The sequence below is a fragment of the Sinohyriopsis cumingii genome, chromosome 3, assembly GCF_028554795.1.
Source record: "Sinohyriopsis cumingii isolate HCF-2022 chromosome 3, ASM2855479v2, whole genome shotgun sequence".
Classification (NCBI taxonomy): Eukaryota; Metazoa; Mollusca; class Bivalvia; order Unionida; family Unionidae; genus Sinohyriopsis; species Sinohyriopsis cumingii.
The window spans coordinates 128,836,494-128,855,500 of NC_142963.1; the positions used below are offsets into that span (position 1 = coordinate 128,836,494).

Genomic DNA, 19,007 nt, shown 5'->3' on the forward strand with positions numbered 1-19,007 from the left:
AAAAAAAGCAAAATGCTAGTCCTGGCGTTCAGTTTTCACACAGACTGACCAATTACGTTCCCATCGACTTTGCATTCAAGCCATTCTCATTGCCGCACATTTTTCAAATGGTTATTCAAACTCGTATCTCGCTCGAAAACTCGAATCGCCATGTTTAGCAAGCATGCTCATTCCGGTCCTACTAAACACCGTAAAGTCAGACAAAGTCAAAGGCAGACAACGTCTGTTTATTTTTGTTTTATTTATACATATTAGTATACATTATACTATTTTAACTTTGCTTTGATATTTAAATTTTTAAAAAGCGTGATTTAATGTTGTTTGAAAGTAAAATTGGTACATACGTACATTTAATAGAACAAAGGCAGATAGAGTATGACGAAGTCATATAACACAGATAGCATATGACAAAGATAATCTCAATGTGACAACGCCAGATTTAATAATTTTATATAATAATTATCTTATTGAGAGACACGTAATAATATTATGAAAGTGATATTAAATATTCTATTAATATTCATAATCATAAATTCATGATGTACTTTCATTGAAAAAGATCGACCATGACAAGATTGATAGTACAAATACAGTACATCATTTAACATGTCAATATCATAATTTGTTTCAGCATACTCTTTACAGTGTCTTAAGCGGTAATACAAATCTTTTCTGTTGCAATTATACTCTAACGCTGTATTATCGCGGCAAACGGGATTTCCCGATTAATTTTGGACACGCGCCGTCAAGCAGTTTTTTTACAGATGTAAAGCTGTAGCCAGTAAGGACACACATATCTACATTTTTTTATAAGTTTACAATGAAAAAGAATGAACATCACTTTTTTTTGTAAAGTGCATTCATTTACGTTTATCATCATGTAGAAAACTCCAGGCGAACTTGCTATACCAGCAATGGCTTTGATTATGAAATATATTCAGTGTATTGTCTGATGTTTGATGAGTATAGGTCATATACTGCTTGTGTCATACATGTCCTTACAAGGTTAAAGTTGCAATTTCATTCATTTCATGGTAGCCAATATGGACCAAAATTTACAAAATGTTACTTATCATCATACTTCTCATAAATATATAAGAATATAATAACAGTTAAACGTTCTTGAAATCAGTAATATTTCAATAATAATATTAATAATAGTTGTTATATATTCACATTTCATTGCCCACATTGCATTTAAAATTCATATAAAGTTAAATAATAATTGCTTTTAATTTGTAATTATGTTATTCATGGAATTCCCCCATCGTACGTCAATATGGGTCAGTTGCCATATGATATGCTGTTATATTTACATTTACCAGCTTCGATTGACAAAGCATTTTTATAGGATTAGAAAGAAGGAAAGTCATTGAAACTTTATAAATAATAAGTAAGCAGCAATAGCAAAACAGTTTGAATATGTACCGATAAGAACATTAAGTACCGCGATAATACAGCGTTCCAGGCTGATGTTTGCGGTATACGATGAGAAGAAGCGATTATGCTACAAACAGTAACAAATTACTCTGCCGCTGTCGGCAAAATCAAACGCGGTTCATGGCTATTTTACTACACAAATCTGTTCATGCAGTATTGTTCAAACCACATGGGCTCGTTACAAAGAAAATTTGGAGTATCCGTCCGTCCTTGAATCAAGGGATGGGGGTTCTAACCTGTAACAATATAACACAAGGGCTTGACACCGGTAGTTCCACACTGCTATAATATAGTTTATCCTAATTGCGTCTGCTAATTTCCAACTTAGGCCAGTCGTAATCAAGCATAGTTCAATTTTCAAAACAGCTTGACACAGTTCGTTCAATTTGTGACATAATGGAGAAAATGCTACAATTGTTCGCCGATGTTGACGTCTGGACAATAGCCGTAAGTAACGTTTATGCTTTCGGATAATCTTGGATTTCACCGTTGACCGAAAAGTAAGATCCGAACAAACTCGAGTGCGCAATTCTGCGCTAAATACAAGCAGACGATAGCAAAGAAAGAAATGGACAATTTTATTGTGCCATGGTAAAATTAGATTAGTAGCGTATATACTGCTAATTATCTAAATGTTAAATTGTGTTCAATATTTTATATATGAATGATATTGTTCAGAATATAATTCATATTAGTATTGGGCCAATTATTATTGTTTTAGTCAATGTCACAGTATGCTGTTTTAGAGCAATTATATCAGTTTAACTATAAATAGTACTTGAAAAATAAGAAATCCATCACTCAGAAAGATAGAGATTGTACTAACATGGCTCTATTGCTACTGTATATATGTAGTCACATGCATTTAATAGCACCAAGCACACAGGTTTCACCATTAATGTTTTACTAGTTTGTGGTCCAGTGTGATGAAGAAAAACACACATATTTAAGGATATTAAAATTTTCATTGACTCTGAGACTCTCTCTCTCTCTCTGTTTCAAGATATCTCCAAGTTCATCCATAAGCAATGACAATATAGTCAAATTCCAAATAATTGGACATTAATTATCAAAAAGGCCGGTTTGTTAGTTTGACCTGTTTGCTAACATATTTAGCAAATGTAATAAAGTGTGACATATTTAATCAAAAATACTGCACCTATCAGGTATGAAAAATAAATAGCATACTAATGTCAATTTGTTACCAGTGTTGATGGGAATTTGGATGTATCTCCTGATGATGAAGGTGATTTAGAAATGGCTTTTTTTTTGTTTACATTTACATCTGAATATAACTGAAAGTGCAATACACCAATCACAATTATAAATGTGTCTGACAGTAACTTAACGACAAAAAGGAATTTCATCAAATACCAAACTGAATGCATGCATTACAAATGTATGTATGGACATACAATAGAAAAAGCACAAATTATATGCACTACATATGTGGTGTGGAATGAAAGATGCATATTTGGCTTGCAGCTACATAATGTTCCGGGATCTTAAAGCCTAATTGTTGTGAAGAGTTTTAATGATTTAATGGGGTCAGTTAAACTCAATATTGAAGTTTCATTGCCAGCTTTCTAGAGCATCCACCTGTGTTTCCAAACATTCTGGACATAAATTATATAGGTAAATAAAATCAACGTGGAACTACGAGCATTCTATATTACATATGAGAAGTGCTTATTTAATGAAGGCTACTGTTAAAGGATTCTAACATTTTATGTTGAGTATGTACATATGTATATATGTATATATGACAGGAAAAAAAAACAATATAATAAATATGCTTTGTACGAAATTAATGTCGAAAGAGTATGATTATACCTGTTGATCATTATTAACGCAGAAACATTCCAATTTGCAACATATATAGAAATTTGTAAGCTGTTTTGTTTTACCTGCACATGAAAGGTATTAGTTGTCCAATATTAAGGTTTTAAAATAACATCTCTCTTACTTGCCATGCTCTCTTCAGAAGTAGGAAATAGTAGACTGTGGCTAATTGGTTAGGGTTTTTGTGCCTTGTTTGTGAAAGTCCTTCCTGACTTTTTATACAAGCTGGCTTAGCTACTCTGATGGGCTTATGGTCAATGAATATTCCTTGATAGAAACAACAGTGTATGCAATATTGCAATTCATATTTAATATTACACATGAATCTGTTGCAATTATAAACATAGGCATATTAACATTAGGACAATCTCAATAGTCCTTGGTGTGTTGGCAAGGCTGTAAATGTTCTCATGCCATCACACTGGGTCATTTTTTGCAAACTGAATGTCTTTTTGTCCAAATTGTTGCTTATTAGTGGTTCATAAGTGAAAATCTTGTGAAGATAGACTGTTAAAGCATAAAAAATTTAACATGAACCTAACATCACTGAATACATTTTTCTTGTAAATATTTCGCAAATTCAAATGATATTTTACTGTGCCACAGCTAAAACAGACCGCATGACAGCATTGAATATACATACCAAGTCATATGAGAAAGTCTGACATACTTAAATTATTAAGACCCATAGTTGCATACAGCAACAATTACAAATGAAGCAAGAGTACAGCAACTAAGACAATGTGCATGTGTGTATGATATACGAATACTAAAGGTGCAAGAAAAGCTGACATCCTTGCGGTATTAGATGAGTATGAATAAAGCCGTCATCGTCTCGCATAAGCTATTGCTTCTGTAGTGGATGAGTATGTTTGCGCAAAATCACAGTAATCACAAGTGCCAGAATTCGAATTTCAAAAGTGTAGTGGTGAATTGGAAAATCACGTGGCAATTATCCCATCCACATATACAAGAGGCAAAGACTCTCGACAACTATTCACAAATATGATTCATGGAACTGTAGCCTGTTAAAAAGTCTTTGATCACGCTGGGGTAAAGCAGACATTGTTCCTAGCATGTGTCTGATTATGCAACTGAGTCATGACGAGTATGGATTTAAAACTACTACACAGTGGAATGACAGTCATGATCGTGTAATCCTGAACCTCAAGGATATCAGTACCTTCAGTGATGAAATTGGTAAAGGCATTGGAAAGATTCTCGAAACATTGGAGAAATACACCAGTGTTAGATCAGGATGGACTCTTGAAAGATGTGCAAAATTCGTGAACATTTCTCACCATACCATCTGTTTCATGGATCCAGTTATATAGCAACACCAAAATGAGTATCTCTAAGGTCAGTTGTAAACGTAAAAAATCTTTGAGAACAGATGTTCTAAATGGGCAGTTTTGTCTGCGCTGTATCTGTCTAGTGATGGTCAAAACCCGCCTTGAAAATACCAGCAATACCTGGCTGAACTCAGCTTTAGTGATATTGAACTTTCCGTGCAGGTTACCAAAGCCACACTGAAGAAATTTGAAACACTTAACCCAAGTATCGCTGTTAACATGTTCACTTATGACGAAGGCTTTTATTTGCTGGCACTATCTCTTTATGGACAGAATGGATGAACTCAGACTGATTTGATGCTGTTGAATCAAATGAAAGAATCCGAATCGATGTCGCATCATGTATGGATAAAGATTTTCGACTGCTTAACCAACACAGTATAAAAAAGGGTTTAAAAAAATCCATGCTGAAGTTGCATTCATGTATTTAAGACTCAATTGCTACTCACCAGTCGTGATTTTTAGTGCTGTGGTGTCAGTGAAAAACTGCAACCCACTATCAAGCCAGAGCCTGGTAAAAAAAGTCAAATTTCTGCAGCACCACGAAAGATGAAAGTCACATATATCATCTATGCAGATTTTGAATGAGTGAATGTTTCAGAAGAAAGTTCTGCTAACCAAGACACAAATGTGCCTAATATCGATCAAACACTGCAAATCCTGAATGAATCCCATGCAGATTCTGTTATGTAGCAGTTTGATGTGATGGAAAAACAAAGCAGCCAGTTCTTTATAGTGCCTAGATTGCAGGTTGAGGTCGATTGAAGTTACATTACTCATTGATTGATTCTGTCCAGCCGATACAGACCTGCTGATAAAGAAAGGTGTGTATCCATATGAGTATATGAGTGACTGGAACAAATTTGCTGAAACTTAGTTGCCACCAATCGAAGTGTTTTATTCATTGTTGTTATGTGAAAGTATTTCAGAAAATAATTTACGTACATGCAAAGAAAGTTTGGTCTACATTTGAGTGCAAAAGCCTCGGCGACTACCACCATCTGTATATGCGCACTGATGTGTTGTTGCTCGATGTGTGTAATAAATTTTTGTAGTACTGCTATGCTCATGTACAAGTTTATTACAGGGCCCTGAGTGGCCAAGTGGTCTAAAGCGCTCACCGCTACGGATCACTGCCATCTCACCTCTGTCTGCATGGGTTCGAGTCTCGGATTTGGCCAGTATGGGTATGTGAGAAAGCTTGCCAGTAGCTTCTTGTGGGTCAGTGGTTCTTTCCGGGGGTTTTCCTAATTCTTCCTCCACCATTAATACTGGCCGCCATGTACAGCCTATCATGTGCTGAAAAATGGTGTTAAACCCTACAACAACAACAACAACAAGTTTATTACTTCTCGTCACTGCGTATGGGTTGGGATCTACTGTTGTCCAAAACCAAAGTCAAGATGAAATTGCTCTCTGATATTGATCAGTATCAGTTTATAGAGCAATAACTTCATGGCGGAATATCTTCGTAAAGTCACAGATATGCCAGCAGTCCACATGTTGACTGGTATAACCCCACTGACACTAACCGTTACATCATGTATATGCATGCGAGAAACTATTATGTGTAGGCAATGATGAAACCACTTCTGGTTGATGGATTTCTTTGGATCCATCCCGCATACATTGATATACAAAACATGTGCACAATCACAACATCAACAGTGACCATGGATACTTCTCTGAAGTTCATCTGGAATATCCTGAGCATTTGCATGAGCCACATAACAATTATCTGTTGGCCCCAGCAGAGCTCTCGGTGCCCAGTACATGGTTTCTCGCCGTATTAGTACTCAATTGTTGATGAGTCCGACCGCAAATACACTGAATGAACCAAACTTGTACCAAGTCTTAGGACCCATCACAGTTGTGTACTGCATGTATGAAATCTGCAGATGTACTTGCAATTGGGTATGCATGCGACCAAAATCCATAGATTGCATCAATTTTATCTCTTGGATGGCCCCGTACATTCTGATGTGCACAAAGGTCACAAATGGCTTTGAAATGGATTTTTTCAAGCTCATGAACAATGCCCTGTTTGGGAAAACCCTGAAGAGTCTGTGGAAATGAATTCAAGTAGATTTTTTCCGTGTCCATTGCTGACCCGGTCTTTGAATCCAGAAAAATATTTGATGGTGGTCTTATTGCCGTTCACAGTAAAAGAAATTCAAGACAAACGTTGATAAAACCAATCTATGTTTGATCGTCCGTGTTGGACCTGTTGAAGCTGCTCATGTATGAGTTCTACTATGATGAGATCAAACCATTTTATCAGGATCGGATCAAGATGCTGTACACCGACAATGACTTATTGCTGATGCATATCACCACCGATGATGTGTACACGAGATGGCACAACCAGTTTCGGTCATCGAATTTGATACCAGCGATTATCTGAAAAAATTTCAGTTTTTTTAATAACACCAGTAAAAAGGTTGTTGACAACTTCAAAGACAAATGGTCGGGTAATCTAATCGATGAGTCTGTGGGACTATGACCCAAACTGTACTCGATTGTGGTCGGACTCAAGAACATTAAAAAGGTAAAAGGTGATTGTAGTAAAAGATCTCATACACAAACTCACATGTACCTGGAATGTCTTCAAGACCGACGTGAGTTCACCCCCTCCCTCCATATAATCCGATCCAATAAACATGGGTGCATACCGATGCACCAAGGTAAGTTTTTCTCTATTTGATAACAAGCGATGGAATCACCACCTACACGTTTTGTCATCATGCTATTGTAAACCAACTTATGATACTGGTTAATATTTATCAAAACAAATCCTGGTGGCAGTTCCGTATATGCTGGAATGACTTGCAGTTCCTCTCAAACAAATTTACAGCTGGGAGACTTTGATTCACCAGGTGATGGTCCCAATCGGTAACGTGTTGGGAGTCGGGGCGTATCAGTCTGTTTCAAAATTGTGAATACATCCATGGATCATACAGGGTCAACTGCACGACGTTGTTGTTCCCATTCTAACTCTCCACGTACATACAAATACCGAGCAAACCTGTCTCCAAGCAGTTGTAATGGTGCTGGCTGTGAAATCATTTTCTGAGTAGCAGCAATGATTTTTATAGAATCGCATTGGCTGGTTTTAATCCAGTTGTGCGTGTGACTTCGTTGTTCAATGCCAATGAAAGTCGTGCTCCTCATTCGTTAGACTGCTTTGCAGTCCCGGAGCATTCTGGACTCATCAGCATTTCCTGTGCGTGCTGATGACTGAATAACCATTTTGCAGGAGTACGATTAAACAGTTCCACAATAGCATGGTCATGATGTATATTGACATGTCTGACATGTACTTGCACATGGTGTTTGGTCAACATCACAGCCACAGATCTGAGAAATTCTTTGTCAGTATTCACTTGTAACAATCATGGTCATGTGAATGGGTTGTGTGCATAAATGCGCTCGAGTGCATCTGCTACACTTGCAGAATCTTTTTACGTCAACGGCTCAGCTTCTTTATATGTAATGGCAACATCGACAGTTGTTAACGAGTTCTTGTATATGCTTAATTTGCCTTGTCGATAACGGACACGATCACCTGGAAGAAACAACAAAATCAGCCTGATGCACCTCATTAGGTGTTTAGACATCAAACCAACGACATGAAATTTTTCTGGGTACTGGAAATAAATTTGCCACAGCGCTTGTTAAGCCAACCACGAACGAGCAATCCCATGAATGACCTTGGACGTACAGGCTAACTGTTCATGTTATGATGGCATGTCCATTTACCAGTCTTGATTTACTCGCAATGGCAAAATCAAACATTTTTGCTGTGTTTTTATGTGTGATGAACATGTATCGATGGTGGCATGCACACGTCAAAGTGGCATCTTCAAACTAGATTCATCAACAGGACCTGGTACTCACTGGGTCGCATATTTGGTAACAGCTCAACATAGTTTGTATTTTCACTCGTATGGACCTGCACTGCCAGTTGAAGTTGTTAATTGTTTATCCAAGCTTGGTGGACGAAACCCATTTTATTCAAATTTACCAGTACAAGCTCAGCTGGATGGTTATCTCATCATTGAAGCGCTGCTTGCACTGGAGCGTTCACCAACTCCGCAAGCACGTACTGATTTTACATTAAAGTACGTTTAGTATTATATTAAAATGTCTATTAACACTTACAGAGGTTACTCAGCATGACGACATGGTGCTGATGTACTGGATCTCAGCAGATTTGCCACCAAAGCGTATTAGTCTGAGTTTACTAGTTGTGTTGTTGCTGTAGATCCAGGTAAGCTTGTGATTTTTGAAGATCAAACTGGCAAACTGAAAAAGTCTAATGTGAACATTCAAGATATTATTATCAAGTTTAAGGCGCTATCACAAAGAACTTGGTTGAAGCCAATGAAAATGGTTGAATTGAGACAGCAGCGTGTCATTTGAGTTTGTCAAAGAGTATGTTGTTGATGCTATAAAATTACAACAAGGCAATACATGCAAGGTGCACGAGTCTGGATCTTACTTGTTTATCATAACTGGATGGAAAGGTGGATGAGGTAGAATGGTTATATTGATAAATGATCAGCGACATCTTGGATTTTTGTCACTAATATTGCATATTGATAAATCTGGTTGTAATTTTTTCACAGATACAGTATCAAACTCTTTGGTCCCCAGAGATGAAATTCAGTTCGAAGCATCAACATTTATCTGGGAGGATACTGTCTTTGGCATTTGTGTTTGATATTAGATTTTGTCTTAGTTGAATCACAGTCAAGATGTTTATTTATAAGGGAAAAGCTTTCTCTAATTGAAAAATCTGTCAGTAACCGTTGTTTTTAAAAAAAATTTCAAGCTTGATCAGAAACTGCAATCTCTTCAATGCTAGCTATTATTCATTTACTTAAATGTCTGTTTCTTCAACTGCATCAGATTTTTATGCAATCACAGGTTCCATAATATCATATCTATGTAAGTAGTGAATTTTCCTGTTTTTTTTTTTCATGTGAAAAGTGTGTAAGAGAAGGGTTGAATTTATCTCTACTTAATGTTCTCTTTATTCCTAAACAGCCTCAAATAATTTTTACTAGTAGATGGGTGTATAGGTTGCATTGAACCTTCCAAACGTATCAACTTTGTTATGTTGCTTTTATACACTGATGACAATATAGTTGTCATAGATTATTCTGCTGACATGCAGTATACCCTTGACACCCATGTTTAGTAGATATTGCAATTGCTGGAAACTTACAATCAGTACAGACAAAACAATTTTTCAAATAAAGATCACACATACAAATTTAAGATAAAAATGCAAATGTATCAGTATTGTAAATGAACATAAATACTTAGTCCTATTTTGCAAGAATGGAAAGTTCTCCAGTGACATGACAAATCTAGTTTCCATTGCTTATAAAGGTGTTCATTTACCAAAAAAGGTTATACACAATATAGATTGGTCTATTAATTATCAACTTAAACTGCTCAGTCAGATTTTAACATATGCTTACAAAATTTGGTGATTTGTAAGATATAGATGAAAAACTTTAGAAGTATACTTAATGTCAGAAAATGTACCCCTCTATAAATGGTATGTGTTGAACTTGGTCAGTTTTCCAATATTGATATTCAAAGTCATATGATAAACTATTGGTGTAAAATCTGTATTAGATGATTTCGGGTTTAGCTACATATGGAGAAGTTTTGTGTCAGTTAAATGGTTAACAAAATCATAATACAAAGTAAAGATCGATACAGGCATGCTTGGGTAGTTAAAATCAATACATCATCTAAAGGTCTAAGTTACAGATCATTTAAAACTACCTGTAGTTTGGATTTAGAAAAGATCTATCTCTCATTATCCAAAGCTCAATTAAGTTTAGAACTGCAAATCATAGGTTTTCTTTTATAACTAGCAGATGAATACATTTTTCTATAACCAAAGATATAGTACACTCTGTCAGTCAGAAGAAATATGTGATGAACATCTCCTGTCATGTTCTTTTCATCATGAAAGATGAAACTTTATACGTGACTTTAATACATTTCCAGGACTGATGTTGATAAATATAATCAATTAATGAATACAGGTAGCATTAGGACTCGTGAAAATATGCAGGTTCTTGGATAGTGTTTTCTGAATTTTGTAATCACATGCTATATTCATGTTGTTTTTTTATATATATACCTCATATGTTGTAAACTTTACAACCTGAATGTAATAAAGTCTTGTCTTGTCTTTTCTTGTCAGGTATATCAGATAATAGAAAGGTCAAAAAGCTTTGTCCATTTTTTTTTTTTGTGACAGCAGCAGCTGTTACAGTATTAGATTTATGAATTATCATTGTCTTGTTTGTTTTTTGCCAGCATATGTTACAGTATTAGATTTTTTTAATGTATTGTTCTCGTCAGGTTTCTGCATTTTTCTTACCAAAATGTGCCACTAAATCATTATGTGATGTGAAACTGTTGACCTGATCTAAGAATCCACTTCTTTGATTGGCAGATCAACTTTAAAGTCAATTCAAACAGCTCCACACTTGTCAATACTAGTGTCTTGTTACCATTTTACACTATAGTATTAAATGTATTTTAAGTAAGTAAAATAATATCACTCTCTCATGATCTTCAACCCTTTCTTCTCAAAGAAATGCTTTAAGACAATTGTATGTTTCTAATATACTAACAGTTCATTAAGTACTCGTATAATTAATTAACTAATTAATCAGTTAGGAAGAAACAGTTTGGTATGTATGTCATTTATTATGGACATTAAAATTACTTGTAATAAAAGTACATATATTATAATTATTGAAGCTGAATCATTCATGGCAATTCACTAACTTGACACCGAATTACATGTATCTTCCCTACTGACACTGTTCACTCATATATTAATTCATTCATTGAAACAGAGATGATAACCAGAATGGGTGTGCCAAAGATGGGCATGTCACACAAGGAATTAAGAAGACACACATGCAGGATTTTTCCAGTAATTCAGTTGGAGAAAACAAAGGATTAAGAAACAAAACAAATCAGGAAAAAGTGAGTTGATTTTTTTGTGGTTAATTTGTTTGTTTGTGTAACCTTTAAAGGATCTAACTAACCATTTAAGGTAATAACATTCACTTCCTATATGTTGTTGCTGTTGTGATTGTAGTCATTAGTGTTAAATTTTGTGTTTGGTTTCATTCTTTACATAGGATGTACTGTCATTAAATTTGACAGGTACATTGATTTTGATGTTGGTAGCACTCACAGCTTGGAAAAGTAGCTCAAAATAACCTTCTTTTCATGTTGCAGAAATTTTATTTACCTTTTGCTTTTAAATTTAATATCTGCCACACTGTTGAATGTGTAGTTATCAAATTTAGTTCATTTTAAACATTTAGTGCATCAAACAGTGTTATCAGAAAAGTAAAGTATGACCAATAAAGTATATTTGCTTGGATCGAGTGAATATCAAATATATTTCATTGAGTGAATGAAAAACTCTGGTTCTTTTTTCATAATTGGTGAAGACACGAGTGAAAATACTTGAGTTTTTATTTCCACAAGATGAAATATATGTTATTCACTCAGAAGAAGAGAATTTAATTGTTATTTTATGCTGAAATGTATTAGGTAACAATATGTATTACAGATTTCTTAAGGTATCATGTGCAATATGATGTCAGCTGTTTGTTGTTTATGTTCTGCTGTGTTTTTGTGTATATTCACATAGAAAATATCAATTGTAACATAATTGTCTTTATAATTTAAGGCATAAACGCATATAAACAGTTAAATAAGCATTTGGTGGGATTCAAACTGGGTACTCATGAGTAATAGTAGCCATACATACCAATAAACCAAGCATTTGACAAAATGATAGATTAAATTTACTGAATGATGATTATTCATCGATGTCTATTGAGCACAGTGAAAATATATTTTTTGTAATTGATCAGCTTGCATAAAATAAAAAATCGCAGCTATTGGTAACTGCATTTCTCTCTCTCGGTATATATTTCCATGGTGACACGCTTTGTTTGATTGTGTGGCACAAAGCCATACACAAAGCACTGAAAGATTAATTTTATATTATTCTTTTTTGCACAGCAAAAAGATTGGATTGTTTCAAAAGTACTGTACATCCCTGAAGTTGGAAAGTATGAATGATACATACTTCTTCATTTACTACCAGCAGCCAGAATAATGAGGAATCAATTTTCTTGTCAGTTCCATATAATCAGGGCACATTGTAGAAAAACTAAGTGCCTAATTTTAATTCATCTGCCTGTATACGGCCAATTGAGTATATTGTATGGCCTCATGTCCATATTGTGTCTGTCAGCAGTTGCTGTTTTAACCTTCTTAAAAACCCACCAAACCAGTTTTCACCAAATTTGTCACAGAACATCCAAGTATGATGGTCTTTCAGATTTGTTCAGATGCTGCCATGGCACCATCCAATAAGACCATTTTTACTAACAAAAGTGAAATTTTTTAAACAACTTCTTCTCAGTAATCTACTTTACAGATTTAGATAAAATTTGAGCATTCAGTTTTGTACAAATTATACCAATCGACCTTCAGACATGGTCAACCTTACTACTAATATGACAGCCACTGTTACCAAAAGGAAAAAAAACATTTAAATTGCTTCTTCTCTAAAACCACTGAATATAATTTGATCAATCATGACAGAAAGTATCATGGCACGAATACTTTCCAGCTTTGTACAAATAATGCCAATCCACCCTTAGATATGGCCACGATTACTTAAATTAGCAAAACCCTTAAATGACTCCTTCCTCCAAACTGCTGAACAGAAGTTCATCATATTTGACGCAAAGCACCCTGACATAAAAATATTTCAGATTTTGACCAATGATGCCAATCTGGCATTAAATATGGCTGTTATTACCAAAAATAGAAAGCCTTTCAATAACTTCTTGAATAAAATTTGCCCAAATTTGATAGAAAGCAAGTTGATGTGAATGCCTTTTAATTTTGTACTAATAATGTCTATATATCTTCGATGTAACTACCACTACTAAATAGAAAAGCCTATATATATAATGTCTTATCCAAAACCACAGAATCAGAATTTGATGCAACTTGATAGAAAGCATTCTGGTGTGATGACCTTTCAATTAAAACATCAAATATGGCTACTGTTACAGAAATTTAAATCCTGTAAACCTGTTAAAAACAGCTTTACAGAATTTAACCATTTTTTTTATCAGAAAGCAATATGACATTGAGGGCTTTCAAGTGTTATAGCAGATGCTGATTGTCTTCAAATATGGCCACCATTACTAAAAAGGAACAAACCTTGAAACAACAAAACCAACAAACATAATTTGATCATATTTTGCAGATTGCATGAAGGCATAAAAACCTTCAAAATTGTTTTGAATGCTGCTGATCCATCATCAAATATAGCCACTGTTACTAAAAATGTATTTTTTAAAAAACCTTTAAGCAGCTTCTTTTCCAAAATGGAATAGTATTTGAGGAAACTTGACAGGAAACATCCTTGCATGAAAACTTTTCAAGTCTTTCACAGGCATGCCATGGCTTATGATTTTACCATAATGTTTACTGTTTTCTGAAACAACCATTAAATTATGAACTTCTGGAATAGCTTAGCACCAATTTTTAAAAAAAAATAGATTGTTGAGGTCAAATCTGGATATTGATTTGTCCCGGTTTGGTCCAAATCCAGGTTTTGCACTTTGTTGATAAAGGAACCAGACAAACTTTACAGGTTTTAGGTAGTTTTGTTTACTACTGTAAGGGCTGTAAATCTTGGGACATGAAAAAATAATTTTTTCTGTGTCCAAAGACATAGGCATGTAAACAAAATAACTTTCGGTGACCTGACATTTATTAGACTGTTATAAAGTACTATTATTATTTTGTTATTATTTTGCATGTGCCAATTTTCTGATTTCTCTAACACGAAATTAAATAAAGGTAAATGCAGACTTCATAATTCGTGGGATGGTTGTGTTTACCCAGGAGACCGATATTATGAAATCAGGAGGTAGGTGTGGAGCGACCCCAAAAATAAGGAGTTTTGTTTTTTTCTCCTAGCATGAAAGTTGACAGGTATGGTATAAGGTCACTTATATCAAAGCAACCTACAACTCAGCTTTAATGGTGTTAGCTAAATTTTCAAAGCATTATTTCAGAAACTTTATTATTGTATCTTGGAGATATCATTTAAGTTTAGTGCAATGGTGCCCATGATTCGACTCCAAGGGATGTACTTAATTCAGTTTGTAATCAAACCTACAATGTACATGCAGTGTCACCATTATGTAAATACGTTCATTATCCTAATTGCGAACATTGAATCGAATCGTATTGTTGTTCTTTGTGTTGTCATACTGGAATTACATTTTAATGAGTTAAGTATTTACAATTTCAAGGCAAAGTAAAAATGTAATTACCTATGCACTGATATAAAATGTCCAATGCAGTAATGCATAAACAATAATTGAGTCAAAAGGGAGAGGAAGTTTTACAGCAACTTGTGATTGCTAAATTCTCGTCATCATTCGATCATACGCAACTGCTCCAGTGGCCTAGTGGTTAGAGCATCCGCCTTGGATGTGGGAGGTCATGGGTTCGATCACCGGCTGAGTCATACCAAAAACTTCCAAAAATGGTACTATCAGCTGCCTCCCTTGGCGCTCAGCATTAAGAGGTTAGTGTTAGGACTGGTTGGCCTGGTGTCAGGATAATGTGACTGGGTGGGACATCATGCTACATGTCTGCGGCATGATGCCTCAGTGCTAGACATCACTATAAGCTGTCACACTGCAGACATCGTAGCGGTGACTGAAAAATTGTTAAGGTTATGTTAAAAATCCAAATCATGCACACAAACACACACAGACATCAAATTATACACAAATCTAATTAGGCAGAAACAATAAGAAAATAGAAAATTAAATAAACTACTTTTCAAACAAGTTTATACCATTTCTTTTTAATAATCATGCATGCCAACCTCAAGATAAGTATACAAGTAAATTTTGTTAATATAAATTTGCCTAAATAAATGCGTTTAGAACTTACCTCGTGCATCTTGAGAAGTCTCGGAGTTGTGGGTCAGCTTATACATGGGTCATGCACTTTTTAGTGTTTATATCAGTTCAGTTTGGGCGTCAGCTTATACGAGAACGGGCTTATACGCGAGTATATACGGTACATACATACATGCATACATACATACATACTGGTATGACATTATTTAATTAAATGTTTAAATCAATGAAATAGAACAAAAAGATATTTGAATTTAAACAAATCAAACATGTAGGTGTAATGCATATTTAAATACAGTACCATCTTATACCTTTCGAATCTCATTAAAAATTATATGAAATCCTTCCACATGTATATATTGAAAGTGGGTTATAACCCTGACCTTAAATCATGGTGCATCAGCTTAGTTTCATAGCCTGCCAGCCTTAATCCTTATCAATGATTCACATCTCTTTACTCTTTTTTTTCTTTTTCTTTAGTATATTTGTGTTGAACCCAAAGAACGCTCGGAGAATTTGTGGACCAAAATCAAAACAAAATGGAAATTAGATAATCCTGAACTCGTGATTTCAGTAACAGGTGGAGCAAAGCGATTTAATCTTACTGCAAATCATCAGCAGATTATCAAGAAGAGTCTAATGAATGCTGTATCTTTAACAGGTTTGGTTCTATATCTTTATTCTATTGTCACTCTTTTCTTTTGCTTCAGCAGATACAACATTTATCTCAAATTGGAAAATCATCATTGCCTTGTTTTTGCAGACACTCCCACCCTATTTTGATGCTACCCTGTTTAGACACAGACTGTAATGAAATCACAGTTTGAAAGTGAACGCAACTCATGGCACCACCATTCTTTACTCTGATCAACACTACTCGTCATTTGGACAAAAACAGTTTGTCAAAAATCCAGTCATTTTTAGTTGTGAATGGCAACAAAGATATATATTATTTAAAAAATTCTATTTCACTAATTTTCTTTTTTTCCAACTAGTAAGTCATTATAAAAATCCTTACTATTCTGAGGGAGCAAATTAGCACCCAGCCATAACAGACAATTAGTCAGCTGCTTGAACATGTGATGGTATCACAGTACCACTTGTTTTTCCATATACCTCAGTGCTAATGTTTTGTGAAATAAAGATACTTTCTCTCTTACCTGAGCAAGCATGTCACACACTGTCATAGAGAACAATGCTAACAAGGACAAAACCAGGCACGCTATTGCATTTAAGAGAGATAACTCTACTGGAACTAGACAGGGATATGAGTTATCTAGTCACAACACACAGTTTCAGCCATGTGTACCACATTTTTAAAAAAAATCATAAAAAATACAAAATACGATCTAGATATGAATTAACATAATCTCACATGTTGCCAAGAGGCGCAACTTTTTTTAAACCTAACAGAAAGTACAACTCTTACATAATGCACTAATCACAGTTAGTGTTGATGTTTATTTCTGAATACAGTGTTCCTAAACCTTAAACTCCACCCACCTGGGGTTCAGTTGGTACCGTTATACCTGATAGCAAAATGACTCACATGATAAGTGATCAGTATCACAGTCTAAAATAAGAAAAAATAAGGCGAAGCTACCATTACTGATTTTCAAGAATGGTTCTTTCTTTTTATATTTTGTTTATGTTCACATCATATTTCATAATTAAATCTGCATCCACAACATTTGTTCTTACTTATATCTGAGTATTAAGATTTTCTATCTGACGACAACAAAGCAATTTTACTTTAACAGTTAATTTTCAATTAGCCTTTAAGAGAACCTTGATTATTAACTTATGTTGACCTATATAATTTTCTTAATTTATGGATACTGGTTATAATAATAAATAATAATAATAATAAGAATAAAGACTTTATTTAGAGAAGGTTACTCATTTAGTTACAGAACTAATCTACCTCGAGGCCTTCTCTCAGTACTGCTGTTATGTACAATATATGTAGTATATACAACATGATGTGAAGAATCTGGCTTGACACTAAATAAATAAGTGATTTTAAAAATCAAAGTATCAAGCCTGGAACATATGCACAGGCATCTGTGAACACATAAACATATATAAAATATAAATTTCATCATGCATTGAAAAATTCAACTGTGACAATGATGCAAAAGTACAGAAAAGCAGGCGATATTTATTTTACTAGAACTGTTCAATTGTCTAAAGATGTCATCCATTTGAGTCTGAATATGAAAAGAAGAAATGCTAGGAGCCTGCCTTATGTCACTGGGAATGTTGTTCCATACCAATGGACCAGTATATTGAAAACTTATTTTAAAACAATTCCTTCTTTGGCCTTGGTATAATGTAATTTTTACTTCTTATGGACCTTAAATTTGGATTCTGGTTAAAGCCAGACTGATCATCATGAATAAGATCATAAGTGTTCAAATAGAATCATATACATGTTTTTCTAGTAATTTGGAGAGACAAGGAAGGATACAGATGGGTCTGTAGTTATTTACATCATCTTTTGTTCCTGCTTTATGCAATGGTGCAACCTTGGCAGTTTTCCATGTTTGTGGAAATTTGTTAGACCTAATACTTTCATTGCAAATGAAAGCTATACTCTCTACTATTGCATCTGCTGCTACATTTAGTAGCCCTGGTCCAATCATATCAAGTTCTGAAGCTTTACAATCATCCATTATTTTTTTTATGTAATTCAGCACAAATTCAGGACTCATTTCAGGAATTTCAAACTTTATATTGTTTGGTAGTTTTTCAGCACAAAAAGTTTTGAGTTCCAGATGATCAGCAATTTGAACACAAAAGTCATTAAAAATATTTGAAATGCCAGTTGGATTATTGGTATAAATGCCCTCAGGGATAAAACTTCAATTTTACTCTTACATTTGCCTGCACCAAACTCCGTAAAAACTCTCCAGATAGCTTTCGGATTATTTCAATTTTCATCCAGCACTCTTTTGTAGTGTGCTTGTTTGGCCTGATGTATCATTTTATTAACTTTATTCCTCCAAACTCTATATTCAACTCAATTTCCTACAGATTTTAGTTGGTCTCTTTGCTTTATTGCTTCTAAAATTTTTGGGGAGATCCAGCCTGGCTGGTGGTCATTCTTTATCCTGTGTGTTTTTAAAGGGGCATGTTTGTTCACTATTTCTGATGAACAGATCTGTCCAAGTGACTAAAACATCATCAATATTTTCAAAGATTTGGACTGTATTCCATGGAACCTGTTTCAGATCTTCCAGGAATTCAACAGTATCAAAGTTTTGAAAAGTTCTATTAGTAATGGACTTATGTATATTATTTTATTATTATTTGCCATTGACTTTACGTGTTAGAAAAATTGCAAAGT

At 34.5% G+C, this 19,007-nt stretch overlaps 1 protein-coding gene across 2 annotated transcripts in view; it reads left to right on the top strand.

Moving 5' to 3' along the window:
• Positions 1-19,007, top strand: part of LOC149803825 (transient receptor potential cation channel subfamily M member-like 2) — a 263,431-nt gene that overhangs the window by 26,033 nt on the left and 218,391 nt on the right. For both annotated transcript variants that reach the window (XM_089953643.1, XM_089953644.1), the window contains 2 exons: positions 11,528-11,660; positions 16,139-16,319. In XM_089953643.1, coding sequence (XP_089809769.1) covers positions 11,528-11,660; positions 16,139-16,319 — 314 coding nt within the window. The remainder of the gene's footprint in view (positions 1-11,527; positions 11,661-16,138; positions 16,320-19,007) is intronic.